The 19720-nt window shown below is 25.5% G+C and overlaps 3 protein-coding genes across 3 annotated transcripts; 1 reads left to right on the forward strand and 2 right to left on the reverse strand.

Moving 5' to 3' along the window:
• Nucleotides 1–618: 618 nt before the first annotated feature.
• bou (glycosylphosphatidylinositol anchored membrane protein boudin) lies at nucleotides 619–5814 on the reverse strand. The gene is made up of 4 exons (XM_011501869.1): nucleotides 5558–5814; nucleotides 2348–2503; nucleotides 1837–1983; nucleotides 619–1071 (listed from the first exon to the last, which is right to left on the reverse strand). Exons 1-4 carry the CDS (start codon nucleotides 5610–5612, stop codon nucleotides 863–865), a joined length of 567 nt encoding a protein of 188 aa, XP_011500171.1. The 5' UTR covers nucleotides 5613–5814; the 3' UTR covers nucleotides 619–862.
• A 3815-nt stretch (nucleotides 5815–9629) lies between these two features.
• LOC105364124 (cytosolic carboxypeptidase-like protein 5) lies at nucleotides 9630–12485 on the reverse strand. The gene is made up of 10 exons (XM_011501988.1): nucleotides 12417–12485; nucleotides 12217–12341; nucleotides 11852–12144; nucleotides 11443–11781; nucleotides 11101–11372; nucleotides 10910–11039; nucleotides 10712–10805; nucleotides 10343–10628; nucleotides 10049–10256; nucleotides 9630–9978 (listed from the first exon to the last, which is right to left on the reverse strand). The coding sequence occupies exons 2-10, from the start codon at nucleotides 12317–12319 to the stop codon at nucleotides 9733–9735; spliced, it is 1971 nt and encodes a 656-aa protein (XP_011500290.1). The 5' UTR covers nucleotides 12320–12341; nucleotides 12417–12485; the 3' UTR covers nucleotides 9630–9732.
• Nucleotides 12486–15014: 2529 nt separating this feature from the next.
• On the forward strand, nucleotides 15015–16469 carry eIF1A (eukaryotic translation initiation factor 1A). The gene is made up of 5 exons (XM_011501870.1): nucleotides 15015–15128; nucleotides 15324–15407; nucleotides 15534–15770; nucleotides 15855–15955; nucleotides 16043–16469. The coding sequence occupies exons 1-5, from the start codon at nucleotides 15113–15115 to the stop codon at nucleotides 16046–16048; spliced, it is 444 nt and encodes a 147-aa protein (XP_011500172.1). The 5' UTR covers nucleotides 15015–15112; the 3' UTR covers nucleotides 16049–16469.
• Nucleotides 16470–19720: the final 3251 nt, after the last annotated feature.

A 19720-nucleotide genomic window follows, 5' to 3' on the forward strand; every position in this document is an offset into this window, starting at 1 on the left:
AAAGGTTGTTCAACAATTTTATATTAAAACAAAATATATTCATCACCACGGATTAAGCAAATAATGCTTTATTTACGTGAGATCATAACATTCAGTAAATTTGTTCGACAAAAAATTATTTACAAGCACCATCATAATAACTTAAATGCATAGAGTGCCTTTGCAAAATAAAGAAGACAAAAGACAATGTATTTGCGCCTATGGCTATAATTTGGTAAAGAATGTCGAACGAACTGAGCATTTTATAATTACAAATATTTTGTCATTTTTACGTCTATGTATCCTTCACAATTACTGTTAGAACTGACGTAATTAATTCGAGTAGTAGCAATAACATGGGTCAAGGTGCCAAAATTGGCCTTATAAACTAAGAGCAGTTATTTTTTTTATATCGAAACTAAAGGAGTGGCGTATTTGGCCGCTTTATGCAATCATGCCAAAGAAAAATAGTGACATGAAATTATACACAAGGGAAATATATTAAAATGGACATTATTATGACATTATTATACCCGTTTTGCAGATAATTTAACCGTTTGTTGCTGTATCTGCGCAATTACATTTACAAAGCGATAGATATTTATATGACTTTAAAGTTCGTCAATCATTTTTTAATAAAAAAAAACTGACTAAATGAATCAAAAGCATTCGAAATATAAATTATTTGTCTTATTATTCAACCTAATAAATGAACTCCACTTACAATACAAAGATATAAAATAACAGCGGGGAGAGACTAATAATTAATAATTACAAAATTATCACTTAAAAAAAAATCTAGAATAACAATTCACAGTTTTTGGACGGCAATGACAATGGCTTAGGACTAAATACTAAAATGGAGTTAATTCGTTACTGTATTCTATCGTAAAAAGAAAAATCCAAAGCCTATTGCAGACAGAAAAACATTCAGTAACGTTGACGGTAATACGATGGAGGCTGGATTACATCCATTTGAGTTGCATGTAAAAAGGCAGGTACGGTAAGTCAGTTTATCACCGGGTTGCTTTACATAGTCGCAGAAATTTCCCAAGTCCACTGATGAGCAGAGCCGCTTGGTACCAATGCCACCTACAAAGTTTCTACTTTAGTCTATTAATTATTATAAAATTAATCATTACAGGTGCAATCATAACAATTAAATTAGTTGGTCCTTAATATTCAGAGAAGATAATAATATTACATCAATCTTTTTTCCTAAGTCTTTTAGATGTACTAGAGTATTGCCGTATTATTTATTTATTTTTATTATTTATACATATACCTTCCATTCACTCTGAAAGCATCATTCATATACGAAACTATTCATTGTTTAGCTTTATGCTTCATACTTATATTCCGCATCATATCGGTCTACAATCAATAGCACACATTGCTTCTTTCTACCTACAAATACGTATTTAGGACAATTTTAATACAGTTTATGCATACATTATATGATTTATAAATTGATTTTTTGTTATTTATGAATGACAATCTCGTCATTTTTCTACCAATTTAACAGATAAATGCATAATAATAAACAACAATAATAATTAAATTTAAGATATTAAAGAAGCCCTTAAGCAATTGTCATTTTATTATCTTCTTTAAATATATACTCATGCATGAAAATGATATAATTGGCAAATAATTATTTACTACACAATAATCTAACATTACTTAACGATATCAATGCAATATTTAAAAAACAAATACACGAATGTACATAAAGAGAATTTGAAATAAATAGTAACTTTAAAATATTTACTGTTGCTTATGTGCAGTTATACATTACATTAAAAATGTGCTAAGTGAAAAACATTGATTTTTATTTAATTGCTGAATTATGAAAACCTCCATAACGTCCAACAGCTTTGACACAATATCGCGCTTCGAAAACGTAATTGCAATTTTGCGGCTGCATGTGAGCCGTCACCAATTCACTGTTCTCGCACATCCAATTATCAGCCGAAGTACATTGATAGCAATCCAATGTTAACGCTCCAAGCAGATATTAAACAAATTTGTTAGTTATGATTTGAAGCTATAAACATTTATTATTAAAATTATTATCGATAAATATGTACCATACTCTCCATTTTCCACTATTGCATAAAATAAGAACTTGAAATGGCATTTATAATAGTAAGATTCTTTATTAAATCTGTTGCGCAATTAATATTGAAAATCTAAGGAAAATGACATTTTTGCATCTAAAATTGATTTATAAAATTATGCGAAATATATTGACTTATTTGAGATTATTAAATGCTTTTTCAAGCCCTCCGTGATATAGTTAGTTTTTGTATACAATGTTAACCAAAGCCTGCTACCATAAGATTTTTCTATTAAAAATATTTGTTACCCTCGAATCGACCGACGTGCTTAATACAATACTTAGCACCATAAACGTCGTCACAGGATTCGGGTTTGATGTCATAAGCATCTGTGAGAAACTCATTGCACAAAAAGGGTTGTGAACTGTTTGTACTCACACATCGATAACATTCTAGACCATGTGCTATATATATAAAAAAAAAAAAAAAAAAAAAAAAAAAGACACACAAATTAATAAATAAATTCATAAAGTAAAAATTAAAAAGAAAGATTAAATTGTTCGTAAACATTATTAAGAATTATAGTTTTTTTTCAATATCTGTTAATAAATAAAATAAAAGTTGACCAAAAAATATATATTATGTAATATGAAATCTGATTCATTTTCATCTTCATCACAAATTCATCTTCAATGAAATAAGTGGCGATAGCATATTATAAATCTCTTAATACAAGAGCATCCAAGTGTGAATGAACAGATAAAGAGCTTCAAAATTAATTCAGTTATCATTAATTTACGATGAAATTTATAATTAAATTACATTACAATTTTTATTGAGATTAAATCTCACACATGTATACGGATTTTACATGCGATAATATAATCTTAAACACTTTTCACCTAAAATGAATAAAATCAAACAATTATATTGGCCATTGTATCTTTTCCAATGTATTTTTGAATTTCTATTAAACGTTTATAGATTACAGAATTAAATAAAGTAAAATAAGATATTAAAAACAAACAATAATTTGGAAATGGAAATTTTTTTAATTAATTCCAATTAATTTATACATTAAAAACTTATGCGATTAATATTAATGTTCTTTATTATATTAGTATCAAAAAATAAATTTTGATTATTTGCAAACGACATGCAAAGTATGTAAATAGAAAAATTTTATTTGATATTTTTAACAGTATTATTTTATATTCATATTTCTTTGTTAAATAATTTGTGTACTTTAATTAAAATTATCTTTATAAAAAAAAAAAAAAAAAACGAAATTGCTAGTTATTAGAAGAGTAAATAGTTTCCTTAAATTAAATAAAGTTGAATCACTTATTAATTAAGATCCGGTAATTAGTTTTGAAACTAAGTAACTTTAGGACATGTAGAATAATTATAATTAGTTCTGCTTTCCATCATTAAATATTCCGATATTAAAGATAATATTTACTTTAAAAAAATTATAAATAATTTTTTTCAGGGATTACGAAAAAAAAATAAAAATACAATGTAGATATTTACATTATTATCCAAATAAGTAATTTCTTTCAATTATTTATATTTTATAATTTATTTTATAATTAAATTGTTATGTTTTATATAAAGATAATGTTAAATGTATAATAATTTAATATTAATTTAGTTAAGGTACCTTACATTTTAAAAACAGCATTGGAAATTGAGAATAAACGTGCGAAATAATGTTAATATTTTTTTATATTTAAATTAATATTTAATTACGTTAATGTGCTTTTATACAACATTCAAAATAAAATATCTGATCTTATTATTTGAATCGAAATATTAACAACCAAAATTAAGTTACATTTTTTTTCAATATATTAAATAACAGAATATCATGCACATCTATAAATCATTATCTTTCCAAAAATTTTAATAAAGATATAACGTGTCATACAAAAAATACTAATAAAATAGTCATTATGTAAATCAACGCGTTAAAAGTCTTTAATAGCTCTGACATGACAAATAGGTAAATAATATATAATGTAATTATAATGAGATGATTTTTATATAATCTATAAATAAACAATAAATCAATCATTTATAATCTAAATTAATAATTTTTACTGATAAAAACATTGAAAATATCAATATTACATACTTTTATTTTGCTTTAAATATTAATTTAAAACATTAATTAAAAATAATTATTTAAAATAATAATTAAAAATAATGAGACAATTATAAAGTGTAATGATGACTAACTCGACAGGAGACATTATAAATTATACACTAATTTTTGTGAATAAAATTAAACTAACCGAGCATACGTTTTAATCATCATTCTTACATTTGTATTTAATAAATATGTATTAAAATTATTTTATTAAAAAAAATTTTCTTTTTCTTTTACCTATTTTAACATCAATTTATGTATAAATTCAAATATTTGCATTTGTAAAAAATTTTAGTACAATTAATTGTCTTCAATTTTATTGTATGTATATAATAATAATTATTATTTTTATTTGTTCACAGTCTGTTTAGGTCTTTATTTTTATAAATTAATGCAAGTCATGAAATAAATAAGAATACATATCAATCTTTTAATTGTACAAATATCGGTGAAAATAATATTTAATTTAGAAGCAGTTGATGATACTTCATTTGAAATGAATATATATAAATTTTATAGCCATTGAAAATATAATAATTACGTGGTTGCTACGGTAAAGCAGAAACATAGCGATCTGAAAGAGAACGATAAATGTGAATGAAAAGAGACAATAAAGGAGAGAACAGTCAAAGCAAACATCAAAGTAATTGTCATAATTATAAAACGATATTCTATTTTTCATAAATTTCTATAAGTAAATAAAAAATAAATACAAAATGGTATTTACTAGTATTACAATTTTAGACGATAATAATGATTATTAACGATTAATACTTTAAATTTGAGAAACATAATTATTAAATTGAATATTAATGGTAGTGTTAATTTTTCAGCTACATGTTTTTATCACATTTCTCAGGCAAGTAAAAATAATTTAAGGTTAAAAAGTGCTTTCTATTAATTTTCAACTAATCTAACGGATATCGCGAATCGAACGTAACCAACAGCGACGAAAAAAGTAATCGAAATATAAAACAATTTGCTCGTGATTTTCATCTCTAAAAGACTACACTATTGTAGCACACGACCATGCAGGAAACGATAGATTTTTCCATTATCATTCCATTCTTTGAGAAAAATAAATCACCACACAACGATCATGATATACGAGATTCATCATGCCTCGTTTCCCAACGAAAATGAAAAACGAAAGAAAAGGAGAGAAAAGAGAGAGATGGATGATGATCCAGTCGAGTCGCTAGCAGAAATGCTATTAGTACTCGGGCAAAATAACGAGCAACGGACGCGGGAAAAATATCGGGTGGAAAGGCGTGGGTCGGTAGTCGGTGGTCGTTATGTCTGTCGCGACGCGTCGCCTTGCCGTTGGGATCGGCAAGGGCCCCGCCCAAACACCGCTATGACTCACCTGTTTGGAAGGTGAGAGCGAGAAGCGCGAAGAGCGCGAGCCTACGCCCGGCCATCTCTTAAAAGCACTCCGGTGTACTCCACGAGGACGTCGTCCGCGTCGCTGCAGCTGTTGCTCGATGTCAAACTGTCTCTTCGAGCACGAGCTGCGCCGTTGTTCGCGAGCGACTAATGCACGATGCGCCTTGATCTCTCCCCCTCCCTCCCTCCATCCCCCGCACTGCCAAGCCCCCGCTCCGATCTACTTGCGGCGGCCCGATCGCGAGGGAGGGACTGCCGATCAACGAAGGACACCTATCGGCGACTCCTGATTACGTGGCGATAGTTGCCGATAAAAGTTTGTTTCGCCCGACCGGGATCACTAGCCGAACAATTAACGGTATGACGATTTTTTGATCGCACGTTACCTGGTCCTATCAGAGTCTTACGGATGATTAGATACAAATCATCGTTTTGTTATTTAAGGCTCAAAATCTTTCTTATGTTTGAAGAGTTCCTAATGTATCCTTCTAATCGACTGTTAAGTAAAGCGTGAGCACTTATCTTTAATTAATTTTCAAAAAAGAAGACAATTTTTTGTTGATAGCATTAACAAACCAGATTATTTATGCGTAAGTGCTTAAGTACTTAATCGTATTGTAGGTCTCCAATTTTAATGAAACGAAATTTTTAAATTAATATAGTTTGACAATCGTTCATTGTCACCGATATAATAATTCGATTATAAGATTAAAACTTATATAAACTTTCATTCAATTACGGTAATCTTGCGAAAAAGCTTAATTTTTTATTTTATCCTTTTAGTCGAATAGTTCTCTTTTCTATTGAAATGATAATTAAACGAATAATCATTTTCTACGTTGATTTTTAATCCATAATTGTATTACGTAGAAACATCCAGATCTTGTAATATGTTTCATCTGATTTATGTTATTCGAATTATATATATCAACGTTCGAAATTTCTAAACTAAGATGTAAATACGATTATTTGTGAAATTTAATCGTAAACTTAACTATATAATCTTTAACCATTTTAACACACTTTTCATATAAGAAAATTTTCTTCACCTAAACACATGCTAAATGAATGTTAATTTACATAAACGTCGCTTTAAGCTGCTATTTGACATATTAATCAGCATAAATATGATAAAAATCTCATTATAATACATTAAAGCCAATTATGTTCAGCTATGTGCTGATTTAGGAACTCGGAAGATTACCCGTCATGAAATTTATTTAATATTTTATTGATTTTTTAATATTCACTTTAAAATTGATCGTAAAGTATTTAAAAATTTATTAAACGTTCTAATAAAATTTTATATTGATAACTATCTAATTGAAGGTTTTGACTTCTTTAATTTTTTTCAATTAGAATTATAATGATTAATAATATATTGCCTATCGATTAAAAAATTTGATAGACGTAATGAAACCAAATTTTAAAAACCAATTATTAACAAATATTTGTATTTTTTTTAACTAAAACTTAAGAATTTAAGCGATTTTTTTGTTAAAAATTCAAATTCATTTACAGAAAAGGTGCAATATTATTAAATATATCTAATTTAAACGTTAAAACCAAAAGAAATTAATTCATCATTAATTATATGTATTTACATTACTTTTTGTAAGTATAATTGAAACGCCAAAAATTAATGAATCAGTAAATTGTTTATTATGTTTATTATATTTAAAGTGCTAGAAGTAATAGAAAAATGAATTATTTGTTTAAGAAGATTGAAATAATATTGCATAGATAAACATTTATATTATGAAAATTAAAATTAAAAATTATAAAAAAAAGTTTAGATATAAATAAAGTTTTTATTTTGAATACCTAAAGTAAAATACTGATCATGATAACGATAAATATAGGAAATAAAAAAATAAAAATTCAAATTCAAAATCTAAAATTATACTGTATATAATCTATGTAAAGAATTGTATTTTTTATCTTTAAAAATTTTTATTAGATAAATTTTTCTAGAAGGATTTTTTCAATTTTGTTTACAATTTTGTATAATATCGTTATTTGCTAACAAAAACTTTAATTGTGCAATTTTTTTTTCTTTTTTTGAGTGTTTATCAACTTTGTAACATTATTCAATGATGATTCGCCAAATTCCTTTTTAAATTGATGACGTATTTTTGTTAATGCTATTGTTTTTATTTTTTTCGATCCTTGTTTTTTAATCATTGTTGTTTTTGCATAAAACTTTGATTTCTTCGAAGTATTGTTTACAGGAATTTTTTGTTCGATCATCTTGGTTTTATTCATTTTACTTTTTGTTGAATACTTTGGCTTTGCATTTGCTTGAATTTGCTTTTGTATTAAAATGCCTTGTTTAGATTTAGATTTTACGTGCGTTGAAATTAGTTGAGATACAATGGTTTTAGTCTTTAAATTATTTTGTTTACTTTCATTAATATTATTTTGAATATTTCGATTTTTGATCTGAGAATGTCTTTTACGACTTTTTATCTTCCTAACGGTTCCAAAAATATTGGAAGTGCGAAAAACTTCACAAGAATTAGTTGGAAAATTAAGGTTATTTTCCGATATATTTTTTGTACCGGTTTTTTTACCGAAGTCTATCATTTTAACTAATTTATCAACTGTTGACTCTTGAGAAAAATGAAATTGATCACCAGCATTATTCTGTAAATTGAATATGTTGATGATTACAAAAAAAAATTTATTCTATGTACAAAACTACCGCAAACAAGAAGGATAACAATGAAACAAATCAATATATATAAAAATATTATATTTGTCAACACTATGGCTACAAAATAGTATAAATTATATTTTAATGCGTACGTTCATATATACATTAGTGTATATAGAAAATTGCTATTGATTTAGAATTTATTATTATACATTTTGCATATATACATAAACACATGCATACGTACTTGCATACAACATATATATAAATATACATATATATATATACATACACATAATTTATATATATGCACGCACATATAGTGAAAATAATACATTAAACATATTTTTAATATTTACAAATTTTTTTTGAGTTTTTGAACACATCAAATTTTCAGTCAATTGCATTTTGTTATAATAAACAAAGTGTTAAAAATATAAAAAAATGTTAACTATTTATTATGCTTATTATGTTAATGATACTAAGCTACAGACTTTTTAATTATTTACAAATATAAATAATATTTGAAAATAAACTTTAATATCATATTCCGAAAATAACTTAAATGAAATTTATATAAATCTTATAAAATGTGTTATTTCACATCAACACTAAAATTGGATTTATTCCATTTTTATCCACAATTTTTGGAATAAAATGTTTTTGTTCAAATTAATTATAAAAGTCTCAAAGCCATATTTCATATAATAAATTTTAATTTTAAATTATTTATACTAATATTAAAAATAATATTAAAGTGAAAATAATAATAAGTAGTAAATGTCATTATTGTTAGCATATAATATCTAATAAGTCATTAATATAGCTATCATTACCATATGTAAGCTGTAAGCTGTTGATTTACAATTTTTAACTTTATATTTTTAATGAAAATTAATTCAGATATAAGTTATTGTTTTGCTAGATAAAAAAATAATAATCGTTTAGTTTTGATTTATCATATATCATATAGAATTAACAAAATATAATATCTGATAATTTGTTTTATGTAATATACAATTTTAAAGTGTAAAACTTTTTTTATAAATAACCACAAGGAAGCCCTTGACACAAGAAATATGAAAACTAATTCTTGAATTTATGAAATACATATTAACTAATGAGTATCATTGTTTTAAAAAATTTTTACCTTAAATTATACATAATTACAGATTATTTTACTGCAGATCTTGTAAATATTAAAATTTTTAATTTATTAATTAATTTCTATTAAAAACAGTTATTTCAACTTGATTCGATTAATTATAATAAATAATCTTTAATTATAATTCTATAACTGTATAAATTTTATTATTTAAAATTATTTAAATAATATATAATTAAACTTTTCAACTTGATTTATAAAATGTAATAAGTAATTTTACACTTTGGCTGTATAAAAATTAATTTTTTTTTTAAAATCAATGTTCCATACATATTAATGCATTAATGAATATTAAATGGTGGCCATAAGGCACAAAATTGGCTTAATAATTTGGTCAGCATAGGACGCATTGTCTTATTTCATCATTTGTAACATCATTAACACCAATAGTATCGTTTTCTGTATCAGAAAGATTTACCTTATGCAAAGGTTTACTCATTGTTGCTTGGTAATTAGAAGCAGATATCAATTTTAAATATGCTTGAAGAGCTTTTAATGAACGATAGTGACTATTTGGTATTCTGCTATTAGGATTATTACCAGTCATGTCAAGAATTGATGGTCCAAGAGCTGCTCCAACCTGTTTATTAAGATTAAAATTTACGTTTTTTAATTATTTAATAAATTAACCAGGAAGAATTATTGCTTACTTCTTCAAAGACCATTGGAGTATACTTAGGTGGTACAAATAATTGGTTGTGACACTTTTGTAATCCTTCTTTAATTCTTGGAGGAATAGTATTAACTAATCGACCAGTATTGTAATTACATTCCAAAGTGTAACTGTAGATCATACCAGTTAACTTATATACAGCCACTCGACCCGAACCTTCGCGAGATAGACCATCCCGTTTATCACTATATCATTTATTTTCATACATTTTTGAAAATTATTAGTATTTTTATTAATATTTTAATGTAAGCATTTAATTATGTATACATACATTAAGTACATATTTTTTTCAGCAAAATTACATGATGTAAAGTGAAAATTAGGATTGTTCAAAGACATCAATTTGGGTAATAGCATGCAATCTGCTGCTTCTTCTGGATCATTAAAATGGTTACCATACATAAAAATTCCTTTTTTTGATGCATGACCATGAAAATCAATATATAAAAATATTCCAGAATCATTTGAAGATTGTTTAACATTTCCAGTTGAACTTATTGTCATACCCTCGATATTTCCCACGTTATCAGAACAATTCGATTGATTTTCTAGGCATTCTTAATTATTTAAATTAGAATAAATTATTGTTTTTGCATCATAAATTTTTTTAATTGTTATTATTTTTTGTATCAAAACTTACGCATTGATTTTTCTGCGACTGGGGCTAAATAATTTTGTATATGATTTCCATGCTCTGATGATTTCTGGTTTTCATCATAAGATATTGTATTTACCTATGAATAAATTCATAATTAATAATTATACACTGTTTCAAACATACATATATATATATATATATATATATATATATATATATAGAGCTTAAAATAAATGTCACCTTTTTAAAAGTTTTATCTTCTTTTGGATTACTATTAATACAACTGGTAGAATTGTAAGTACCTATATTTTTCTTGTTTATACTTTCTGGAACTGGATCATCTAGCAAACTGTATCCATTATGATAATACCTAAAATGTATTACAATGATAAAAAAAAAAATTTTTGTATTACATTAATTAAAATCAAAACCTTAGTAGGGTTTTTGCTGCATATATTGTTGGATGTTCAGACTTTGATGGATTTAAATACAATCGATTGAGATTAACGCCTTTCGTATCCATACGATAATAGCCATGAGATACACCATCTGGATTAAGCATTGGTATTAATTTAAAAACATAAAGACGACGAAGAATAATTGCTATTGGTTCTTCTCGATTTAATATGAAATTTAAAAAGCCATTTAAAACAAAACTGGATGGTGTTTCCCCAGGATGAACTCTTGCACTCAAAAATATGACCTAAAAGAATTATAATGATATGAGGGATCTATTTAATGAATATTATATATTAACCTTAAGAAAAAATTACTTTTTTATCTTTAAATTTATAAGGTCTTTTTTCATCTTGCTCTGGATATAAGCCTTTGATTTTAGCTTCTCTTTCTGGTAATATATTATAAAAAGAACTTATTGTCAAAACATCTAGTCTTCGTCCTTCTAAAGATTTTATTGCACATTCCTTGTGGTAATAAATATCATCGGCAACATTTCCTATTCGCTTTAACATTTTTGTATCTATTCTCTTTAAATAATTTTGCAAGTCTGTATATGAAAATGGATATGTAAATGCAAAATAAGTAATTGCGTTAGAATTTTCTGATGTTTTATAAATAAATGATAATATAAATTCATTGCTTTTTTCATCTCCCTGTAATAATTAATAATTGTATTAATATTTATTTAAATCAATAAATTAGTGAGAAAAAATATATATTTACTGAAATAGTAGGCTTTTCTTTTATCCTTTCCCAATGGGGATGTCCTGGTATTACTTTATAAACAGGGGACATTCCTTGGTTAAACATCTTCAGCTGTTTGTTCAAATTAACTAAGTTAAGTTTAACATAGATTCCTGGTATTGCCGATTTAATACCAAAATAAAACCAAGTTCTATTATTATTTTGGAACTCTGTACCTTGGCAATCTTGTTTTGTCCAAAGATTAAATTCATCGCTAGGGCATTCACTTTGTGATTTATTTTTGATAGTTTTGTTATTTTCACTTTTTTCTGCTAAATAAACATTTATTGTTCGGATCAAAATGCTTATTTAAATCATTTGTTAAAAAAAATTTTAATTCTTACTATTATCAGCCTTGCTATTATCAACTTTTTCAACCTTTGCAAGATTTGCAGAATCAAAGTTATTAAAAAATATAAAATCTCCACATTCTATGTTCTCTTCCATACTTACTAAATTTTCAAATTATCTGAAAAATATTAACCTCATTTACATTCTCGCTCTTTATGCGAAAAAATTAAAATCAATTATATAACTAACGTACTTGGATATCAAATATGCATAAAACGAAAATATTATTCTTAATTTACATTTGACTAGCATTACATTATAATATAATTAAACTTTTAATAAAAAATCGTAAATCAAAAACATGGTTTTATATAATCTTTGTGAGTGCTCTCTTGATGATAAAAGAGCCAACGATCCATTTTGCTTATCGACGTTATATTTTATAAAATTAAAAAAATTAACTTTTCTTAACATATTTTTATTTTATTGTTTTTTCTGGAATTATTATTGTGGACGAGTCCATGTCTTGGACCAAAGTGACGCCAGCCTGAGACTTACGACATGAACGACGGTTCGTTTGTTGTGCACTGCAGCGCTACCGATTATGCTTATGTGCCATATCTATATCATTTGCCCTGTATCGCTGTTTTTCTTTAAAAAAAAAAAAAAAAAAAAAAAAAAAAAAAAATAACGATATACGAATTTACGAATTTCGACTTTCATGCACAGAAATGTTTTTTATAAGATTATTAAGGTAACTTGGATGTAATTCCTTATGTATTATGGAAATCGCTAGATTTTCATAAAAACATATTTTGCCTTCTAGTAGTCATAATACATTTCAAAATTTAGAATTGGAAAACTTAAATGGTAATATAATACCAACTAGCTAATCACATAGTATGGCTTTATTCTAATTCCATACCGAAATAATAAAATAATATAAACTTTTGGCTCTATATTACCTAATTAAAGATGTTATTAAATATAAAATAGTAACATCAATTTCTAGCACAAATAATATATCTATAAAAAACAATTATCATTTAATTTTTTTTTCAGCAGTTTAACAAGTCTTATGATTGGAAGATACATATAGTTGAAGGCCCATATAATCAATGGTCGCAAAATGTTGAACACTCCAACTTCCTCTAGCTGTGCGATGTAGTATACCGCCAATTACTCGTATACCTGTTCCGACTCTCTCTCTCTCTCTCTCTCTCTCTCGAAACATTATAATGCATTTTTATATTTTTATACGAATACCGGTTCCAAATTATATTATTCCATCTTATACAACAATTATAAAATTGTCAATTTATATGTTTTTAAGATGAAGATGAAGATATGTTATTGTTATGGTTTTTATCCACGTTTTAAAACTCCAAAAGTGAGATTGAATCTCAGTTTAAACACAAATATTCTATCATCGGTTCTATCATCAACGTTCCCGACTCAGTTGTCTCACAACCAAAGCATCATGATGTAGTTGATAACGTTGAAGCACTCGTACTTGCTCGCATTTTTGTATCAATTGCATAAAAAAATCATAATATTTATAAAGTAAATTTTGCACTTTGCAAGTGCACTTTGCAAGTCAAACACTGTATTCGAATGCAATCCCAATTTGATTCGAACTTGTTGAGATCTGCGTCTTTAAACAGGTTGCGTTTGATCCCTGCACTTTAATAAGCGAATATAACTTCATTATTGGTTTTGACATAACAGGAAGATTATGTCTGTGCTCTGTTTGATGATCGGTGTTGCTGCATGTTTGCGGCCATTAAAAGGCAAAATGAAGATGATGGAAGTCGTTGATATTAACATAAAGCTGGATGCGGTGTATACTCCACATACACTGATAAGCTCTATGGAGATGCTAATACTTTCAACATTTTTCCACATATACCCGTCCTATCTGCCTAATTTCTGTTCGGTACAACAACTTTACAACAACCCAGGCCACTTTCTTCCGTTTTAAGAAAGAATCCACATAATACGTACGAGACTTCTACTTTACACCGCAAAATATGCACACACCGACAGGATAGTTAGTAATAGTTAACAACATTTTTCACATGCGAGCACCCTTTGCACTACCGGTAATCGTATTTTATAGTACGAATTTTTGCTTAATCAAACGGCGTAGATTTATCGCAACGCCGATCCCTTGATTAATGTAATAGCTGACTGAGTACGGAAGTTCAACTTTCATTGAAAAGTTGATAAAATTGATTCCGTACTATATGTTTGATGCTGTCATATGTTAATGTTGATCACATGTTAATCAAAGCTCTTTTGGTAATTATTCATACTACAAATCCCCGATGCTTTTTGATATTCAATAGATTTTAATGTAATTCGTGTACTCGATGCATGATATTTTTTTCTAAAGAAATACATTGTAACAAAATTAATAAACAATAAAAATAAACATTTTAACATTTTTAAATCTAACACTGTTTAAATATAATTTCATCTAGAAATTATTCTTAAAAATTTTGTTATAATTCAAATTAAATGAAACTCTCCAACAAAAAACAATTATTTTTATTATATAAATAAATTTTGTATATAATAAACAGCATCTTCGTTACGTTGTTTTATTATTTTATTAACATTATAAAATTTTAAATTCCCGCTAAATAACAAAATGATCGATAAAACGGTGAAGTCAGTAAGAAGTCAAAAGAGCGATAAAAACATTTATTAAAAATATATTTTTTTATTCAGTATATTAAGTTATTGAATTTTTAAAACTTATAATGAAAATTAAAAGTCACTAAAATATTAGAGTTAAAAATTTTTATTCTTACTATTCTCTCTTTTACAATTATGTGATATTGTCATTTACGTAGTACTTCCTTTTTCTTCTCGCATGGCAGATTAGCTCGAGAAATTCATGATACAACTGTTGGTGTAATTGACTTTCTATAATATATCTCAATCATGCCCAAGAATAAAGGTAAATATATTATTTATATTATTTAAATATCATTGTGGTTTAATCTCGAAATGTAATATAAATCTATGTTCTTATTATTTATGTAAACTGATATTGACGTTAACCATAAACATATATTGTATATTAGATTATAAACAGAGTTTATTTTTTAATATATTTTATTATGCTATTAATATTTTTGCATTAATTCACTAGGAAAGGGAGGTAAAAATAGGAGGAGAGGAAAGAATGAGAATGAAACAGAAAAGAGAGAATTGGTTTTCAAAGAAGATGGTCAAGGTGAGATACATAATAAATCTTTTTGTGTGACCATGAATCCAAAATTTATTGCATTTTCATGAGATTCATTAGGAAACATTTAATATTAGGTGATAAATGAGTAAAGTTTTGTGTTTTTGTATGTAGAATATGCACAAGTTACCAAAATGCTTGGAAATGGACGTTTAGAAGCAATGTGTTTTGATGGAGTAAAACGATTGTGTCATATTCGAGGAAAGCTTCGTAAAAAAGTGTGGATTAATCAAGGTGACATTATTCTTATTGGTTTACGTGATTATCAGGATGCTAAGGCAGACGTTATATTAAAGTACACTGCAGATGAAGCAAGAAATTTAAAGACCTACGGAGAATTCCCAGAAACTGGTATATATAATTCTAATTTTTTATTTTTCACGGAACTTATATTTTAACTACACACATATGTACATAATGATGCATTTGTTACAGTCCGTATAAACGATACAGTCACCTTCGTAGAAGATGGTTTTGATGAAGATATTGAGTTTGGTGATGAAATTAGCGATGATGATGAAGATGATGTGGACAATGTAAGTATTAAAATTGTTTTTTAATGAAAAAATAATGGAGTAATGTAACATATATTATTTCTAACCATTTTTATTAATTTATTCCAGATGTGATGATTTATAATTTTAAAAATATATAGAATGTAATATCAGAAGTATATTAACTACTATGTGAAAATGCTAAACCATTTGCTATTCATATATAACTTATATCAAATGGTCTTTATCATTTATTTGAAATAAATTGCTTCAAGTTTTTCTAGATTCAAGTTATAGTCTTGTCAATGAAAGATCTTGTTTTCGAAGTTAATTCCATTGAAAAATAGATACTGGTTATTTTATTATGTGAATATTAAACTTATGTTACTTTTGCTCTAAGTGAGGTGACCATATTTCTGTCAAAGCGTGGTTAATAGCTTTGATTATAAGATGTAAGAAAGTTATTTGTACAATTATAGCGTAAAAACGATCAATTTTACGTTCACAATTTTTAAAAGTTTTGAAATTCAATTTGAATTATTTTGCAAAAATTATTGTATGGTGTATCAGTTAAAATAACTGAAATCAATAAAAAAACTTAAATATTATTTTGTTAATTTATTATTTTTTAAATGCAAGATTGAAGTGATTATATGATTGGATAAATATGGAATGAAATTGTGACAGAACAAAAAATTCATTGTGTATATAAGAAATATTTTTAAATCTTGGTCATTTGTTTTAAAAGCTTTATAATTGAAGGTCATTTATAACAAACATCAAGGTGATTATAGATATATACTATAAATTCTTTGGTCACGATCCAAGTATTTTCAATTATTGATTATGTTTTATTTGTTAGTTTTGTAGATTAAAATTAATTTTATTTATCTAATTGAAGTTTTGTATTTATAATAATATATAATTAACAATAAATATCAGAATACTCAGAAAAAAGTTATTTATTTTTTCTTTATTTAATAAATTTACTTAATAAACCTTAATCAACAATATATGATCTTTAAATATCTAAAGTATACAATTTTTATAAATTCAAATAGTTTTATTAGTAAACGTTGAAATTAAAAACCAGCAAATGTTAAAATTTATTTTTAAATATTATCTTCATTATATATAATTATATATAATTATACTTCACTAATTTTTTAATTTTAAACGTATGTCGATTAATTAACACATCAAATTTAAATAAAAATATATTAGAAAGTTAGATGATTAAAGCGATAACAAAATAATGGAATAATCAAAATTTTTATCTCTGACATACCATAAGAAGGTTAATAAAATATTAGTTTTAACATAGAATATAGAATAACAAGAGTAAAATTGAATAAAATTTTTTTTTTTTTTTTTATTATTCTTAAGCAAACATTTACATAACAAATTTTTGTAATTGGCAAAACTTTCTACAAAGTATAAGTTTTAAAGCTTACATTATTTACCTTTTATCTATAATATACAAACCAATGATATGATTTAATGAAGTAATACAGCTTTTTTGCAGTATTTGTGAACAATCGGTTGATTTACTTTATGCACCACTCATAAGACTACACAATAACTGTCGCAGTTAAATTCAATAATGATATCAGCTGGATAACTGGTATGGTATTGCATCATAATTATTAAAAACAATTGAAAAATTTCGTCATTAAAATTGTTTTTAATATTTTTTTTTTAAATAAAAAATTTTTTACATATATTCTGTTTTCAGTGTGATATAATTAATTCAACGTGTGAACATAAAATATAAAAAAGTATTTTATTACTTCATTTTAAACTCTAATAATCCGACGATTAATTATATAGATTATAAAAATTATCTATTCGAAAGTAAGTTAATTATTGTTAGGAGAAGTTCTATCTAAATATTCTATATGGATTAAACGAATCATGTCACGCTTCAGTGAAAATACCATCGTCGGCCCATTGAACATAAACTTTTCCTATAATCAAGAATTTTTATAAATAGTTGTATAAAAATATTTTTAATGCTTCTAATAATTATTGAAAAAAAGACATTGTTAGTTCTAGATGAAATGGGTAATTTAATAATCATTTTCATAATAATATAAATAATATAAATAATACTTACCGTATCGCGAATTATTAATATACGAAATAAAATAAAATTAAAGATATTCTTTGCACTACCCTTTGTGATTTATACTTTTTTGTAATTTTTAAGTATTCTTTTAGATATATTTTTAAATAGATTGAAAATATTTTAGTTTCTAAGCTATATCGCATTGCACAGCTATCGTTTGTCTTTTTATTACAAATAAATAAATAATTTTTTGTTATCTCTAACTATTTTTTAAGCTTTCCATTCATTATTGAACAATGACTTATTAAATAATGATTTTTGTTATTCCATCATTTATAACGATTGTTTAGAAAATTAAAAATATTAATTCAAAATGTTCAACGATATATGATATTATTGCAATTATATTGTTAAAACCTGCTTGAGGATTCATAATTTGTTACTAAAATATTAGATACAAATAAATTAAACAAATTGACCGTTGCAAATGAAAAAGTATCCAAATTGTATTTATAATAAAAATACTTGTCTGTAAAGAATGAATTATGCAAATGAAATAACATCATTGTAGTTCAAACTTTAATCGTGTTCCTATATTTAGAAGACAGCGAAGAATTCAATTTTTTAAATTTGAATTGTCATACATAATAGATGAATAATAAATTATAAATATTATTAATAAATATTATAAATATTTCATCAATAATAAATGCCTTTGAAATTTACTTTAATACAAAAGGAAAAAGAAAAACATTAAAATTTTATATGCAATTTTTAGATCAAAGTAGGGGAGAAAATAGTTATACGAGAGAGAGAGAAAATATACGAATATCTCTTACAAAGTTTCTTCTACAGCTACATCTCGATGAATGATCTACACCGCATATAACAGAAACTTTCTTATAAACAAAATTGATATCGCAGTGTTGAGTCTTTTTAATGTGGCATGACGAGTTGAAAGAAAATAAAATTAATATATTATAGATGAGAAGGCGTTGTTTTGTGTGTTACATATTGAAATACGTATTAGTAGAAGCATTTTTAAGACTTTATTAGTATCATGTGATTGTGCCTTTGGTCCTTAGTTTGGGCGGGCTCTAGGCAAGTCTATTTTGAATGCAGCACAGTGGACATTATACATTATAATTTATAAATTTTGAATTTGTAGATATAATTCATTTTAATATAATATCTTGTATATTAATATAATATCTTTATACTAGAAGATTTCTAAAGATAATTTTATATTTCGTACGTTATTTTTCCTCTCGTTAATATCGCGATTTTGTCAATTACTTGACATTGTTACATTAAAAGCTAACGTCTCTTACGATATAAAGTCAAATATTCTTAATCCTTCAAGGTCATCAAAATTGTTAATTTTCTTAATTATATCCAACATTAAATATATCCAATTTTCAGCATCAAGAGATTAAAAGTTTAACATTTAAAAAACAATCACCTTATCTCCATCGTTCTATAAATAATAAAAATATTCACCATGCCATAAAATTGCATAATTATTACAATAGCAAAATCGTACATGTATATATATATATATATATATATATATATATATATATATATATATATAATTTATGACTAAAAGTAATTATAAATATACACAATGAAAAAGATTGTTAGGCATATACCATTAAATAAGTCAAATGTACATAATTATTCGTCGCTTCGATCGTTAAAAACACGATGCCTTGCCATTGCCTCAAATCAGAAATCTG

Source organism: Ceratosolen solmsi, unplaced genomic scaffold (genome assembly GCF_000503995.2).
Source record: "Ceratosolen solmsi marchali unplaced genomic scaffold, CerSol_1.0 scaffold23, whole genome shotgun sequence".
In the NCBI taxonomy this organism is placed as follows: Eukaryota; Metazoa; Arthropoda; class Insecta; order Hymenoptera; family Agaonidae; genus Ceratosolen; species Ceratosolen solmsi.

Bases quoted from the DNA above. Each gene is read 5' to 3' on its own strand.
- bou (XM_011501869.1), bottom strand. From the start codon at position 5,612: ATGGCCGGGCGTAGGCTCGCGCTCTTCGCGCTTCTCGCTCTCACCTTC. The intron at 2,504-5,557 runs GTGAGTCATAGC...TTATATATATAG, and splicing joins CGCTCTCACCTTCCAAACAG to CACATGGTCTAGAATGTTAT. The intron at 1,072-1,836 runs GTTTTCATAATT...GAAACTTTGTAG, and splicing joins AGCTGTTGGACGTTATGGAG to GTGGCATTGGTACCAAGCGG.
- LOC105364124 (XM_011501988.1), bottom strand. From the start codon at position 12,319: ATGGAAGAGAACATAGAATGTGGAGATTTTATATTTTTTAATAACTTT. The intron at 10,806-10,909 runs GTGACATTTATT...ATTTATTCATAG, and splicing joins AAGATAAAACTTTTAAAAAG to GTAAATACAATATCTTATGA. The intron at 10,629-10,711 runs GTAAGTTTTGAT...TAAATAATTAAG, and splicing joins AGTCGCAGAAAAATCAATGC to AATGCCTAGAAAATCAATCG.
- eIF1A (XM_011501870.1), top strand. The intron at 15,408-15,533 runs GTGAGATACATA...TTTTGTATGTAG, and splicing joins TTTCAAAGAAGATGGTCAAG to AATATGCACAAGTTACCAAA. The intron at 15,771-15,854 runs GTATATATAATT...CATTTGTTACAG, and splicing joins CGGAGAATTCCCAGAAACTG to TCCGTATAAACGATACAGTC.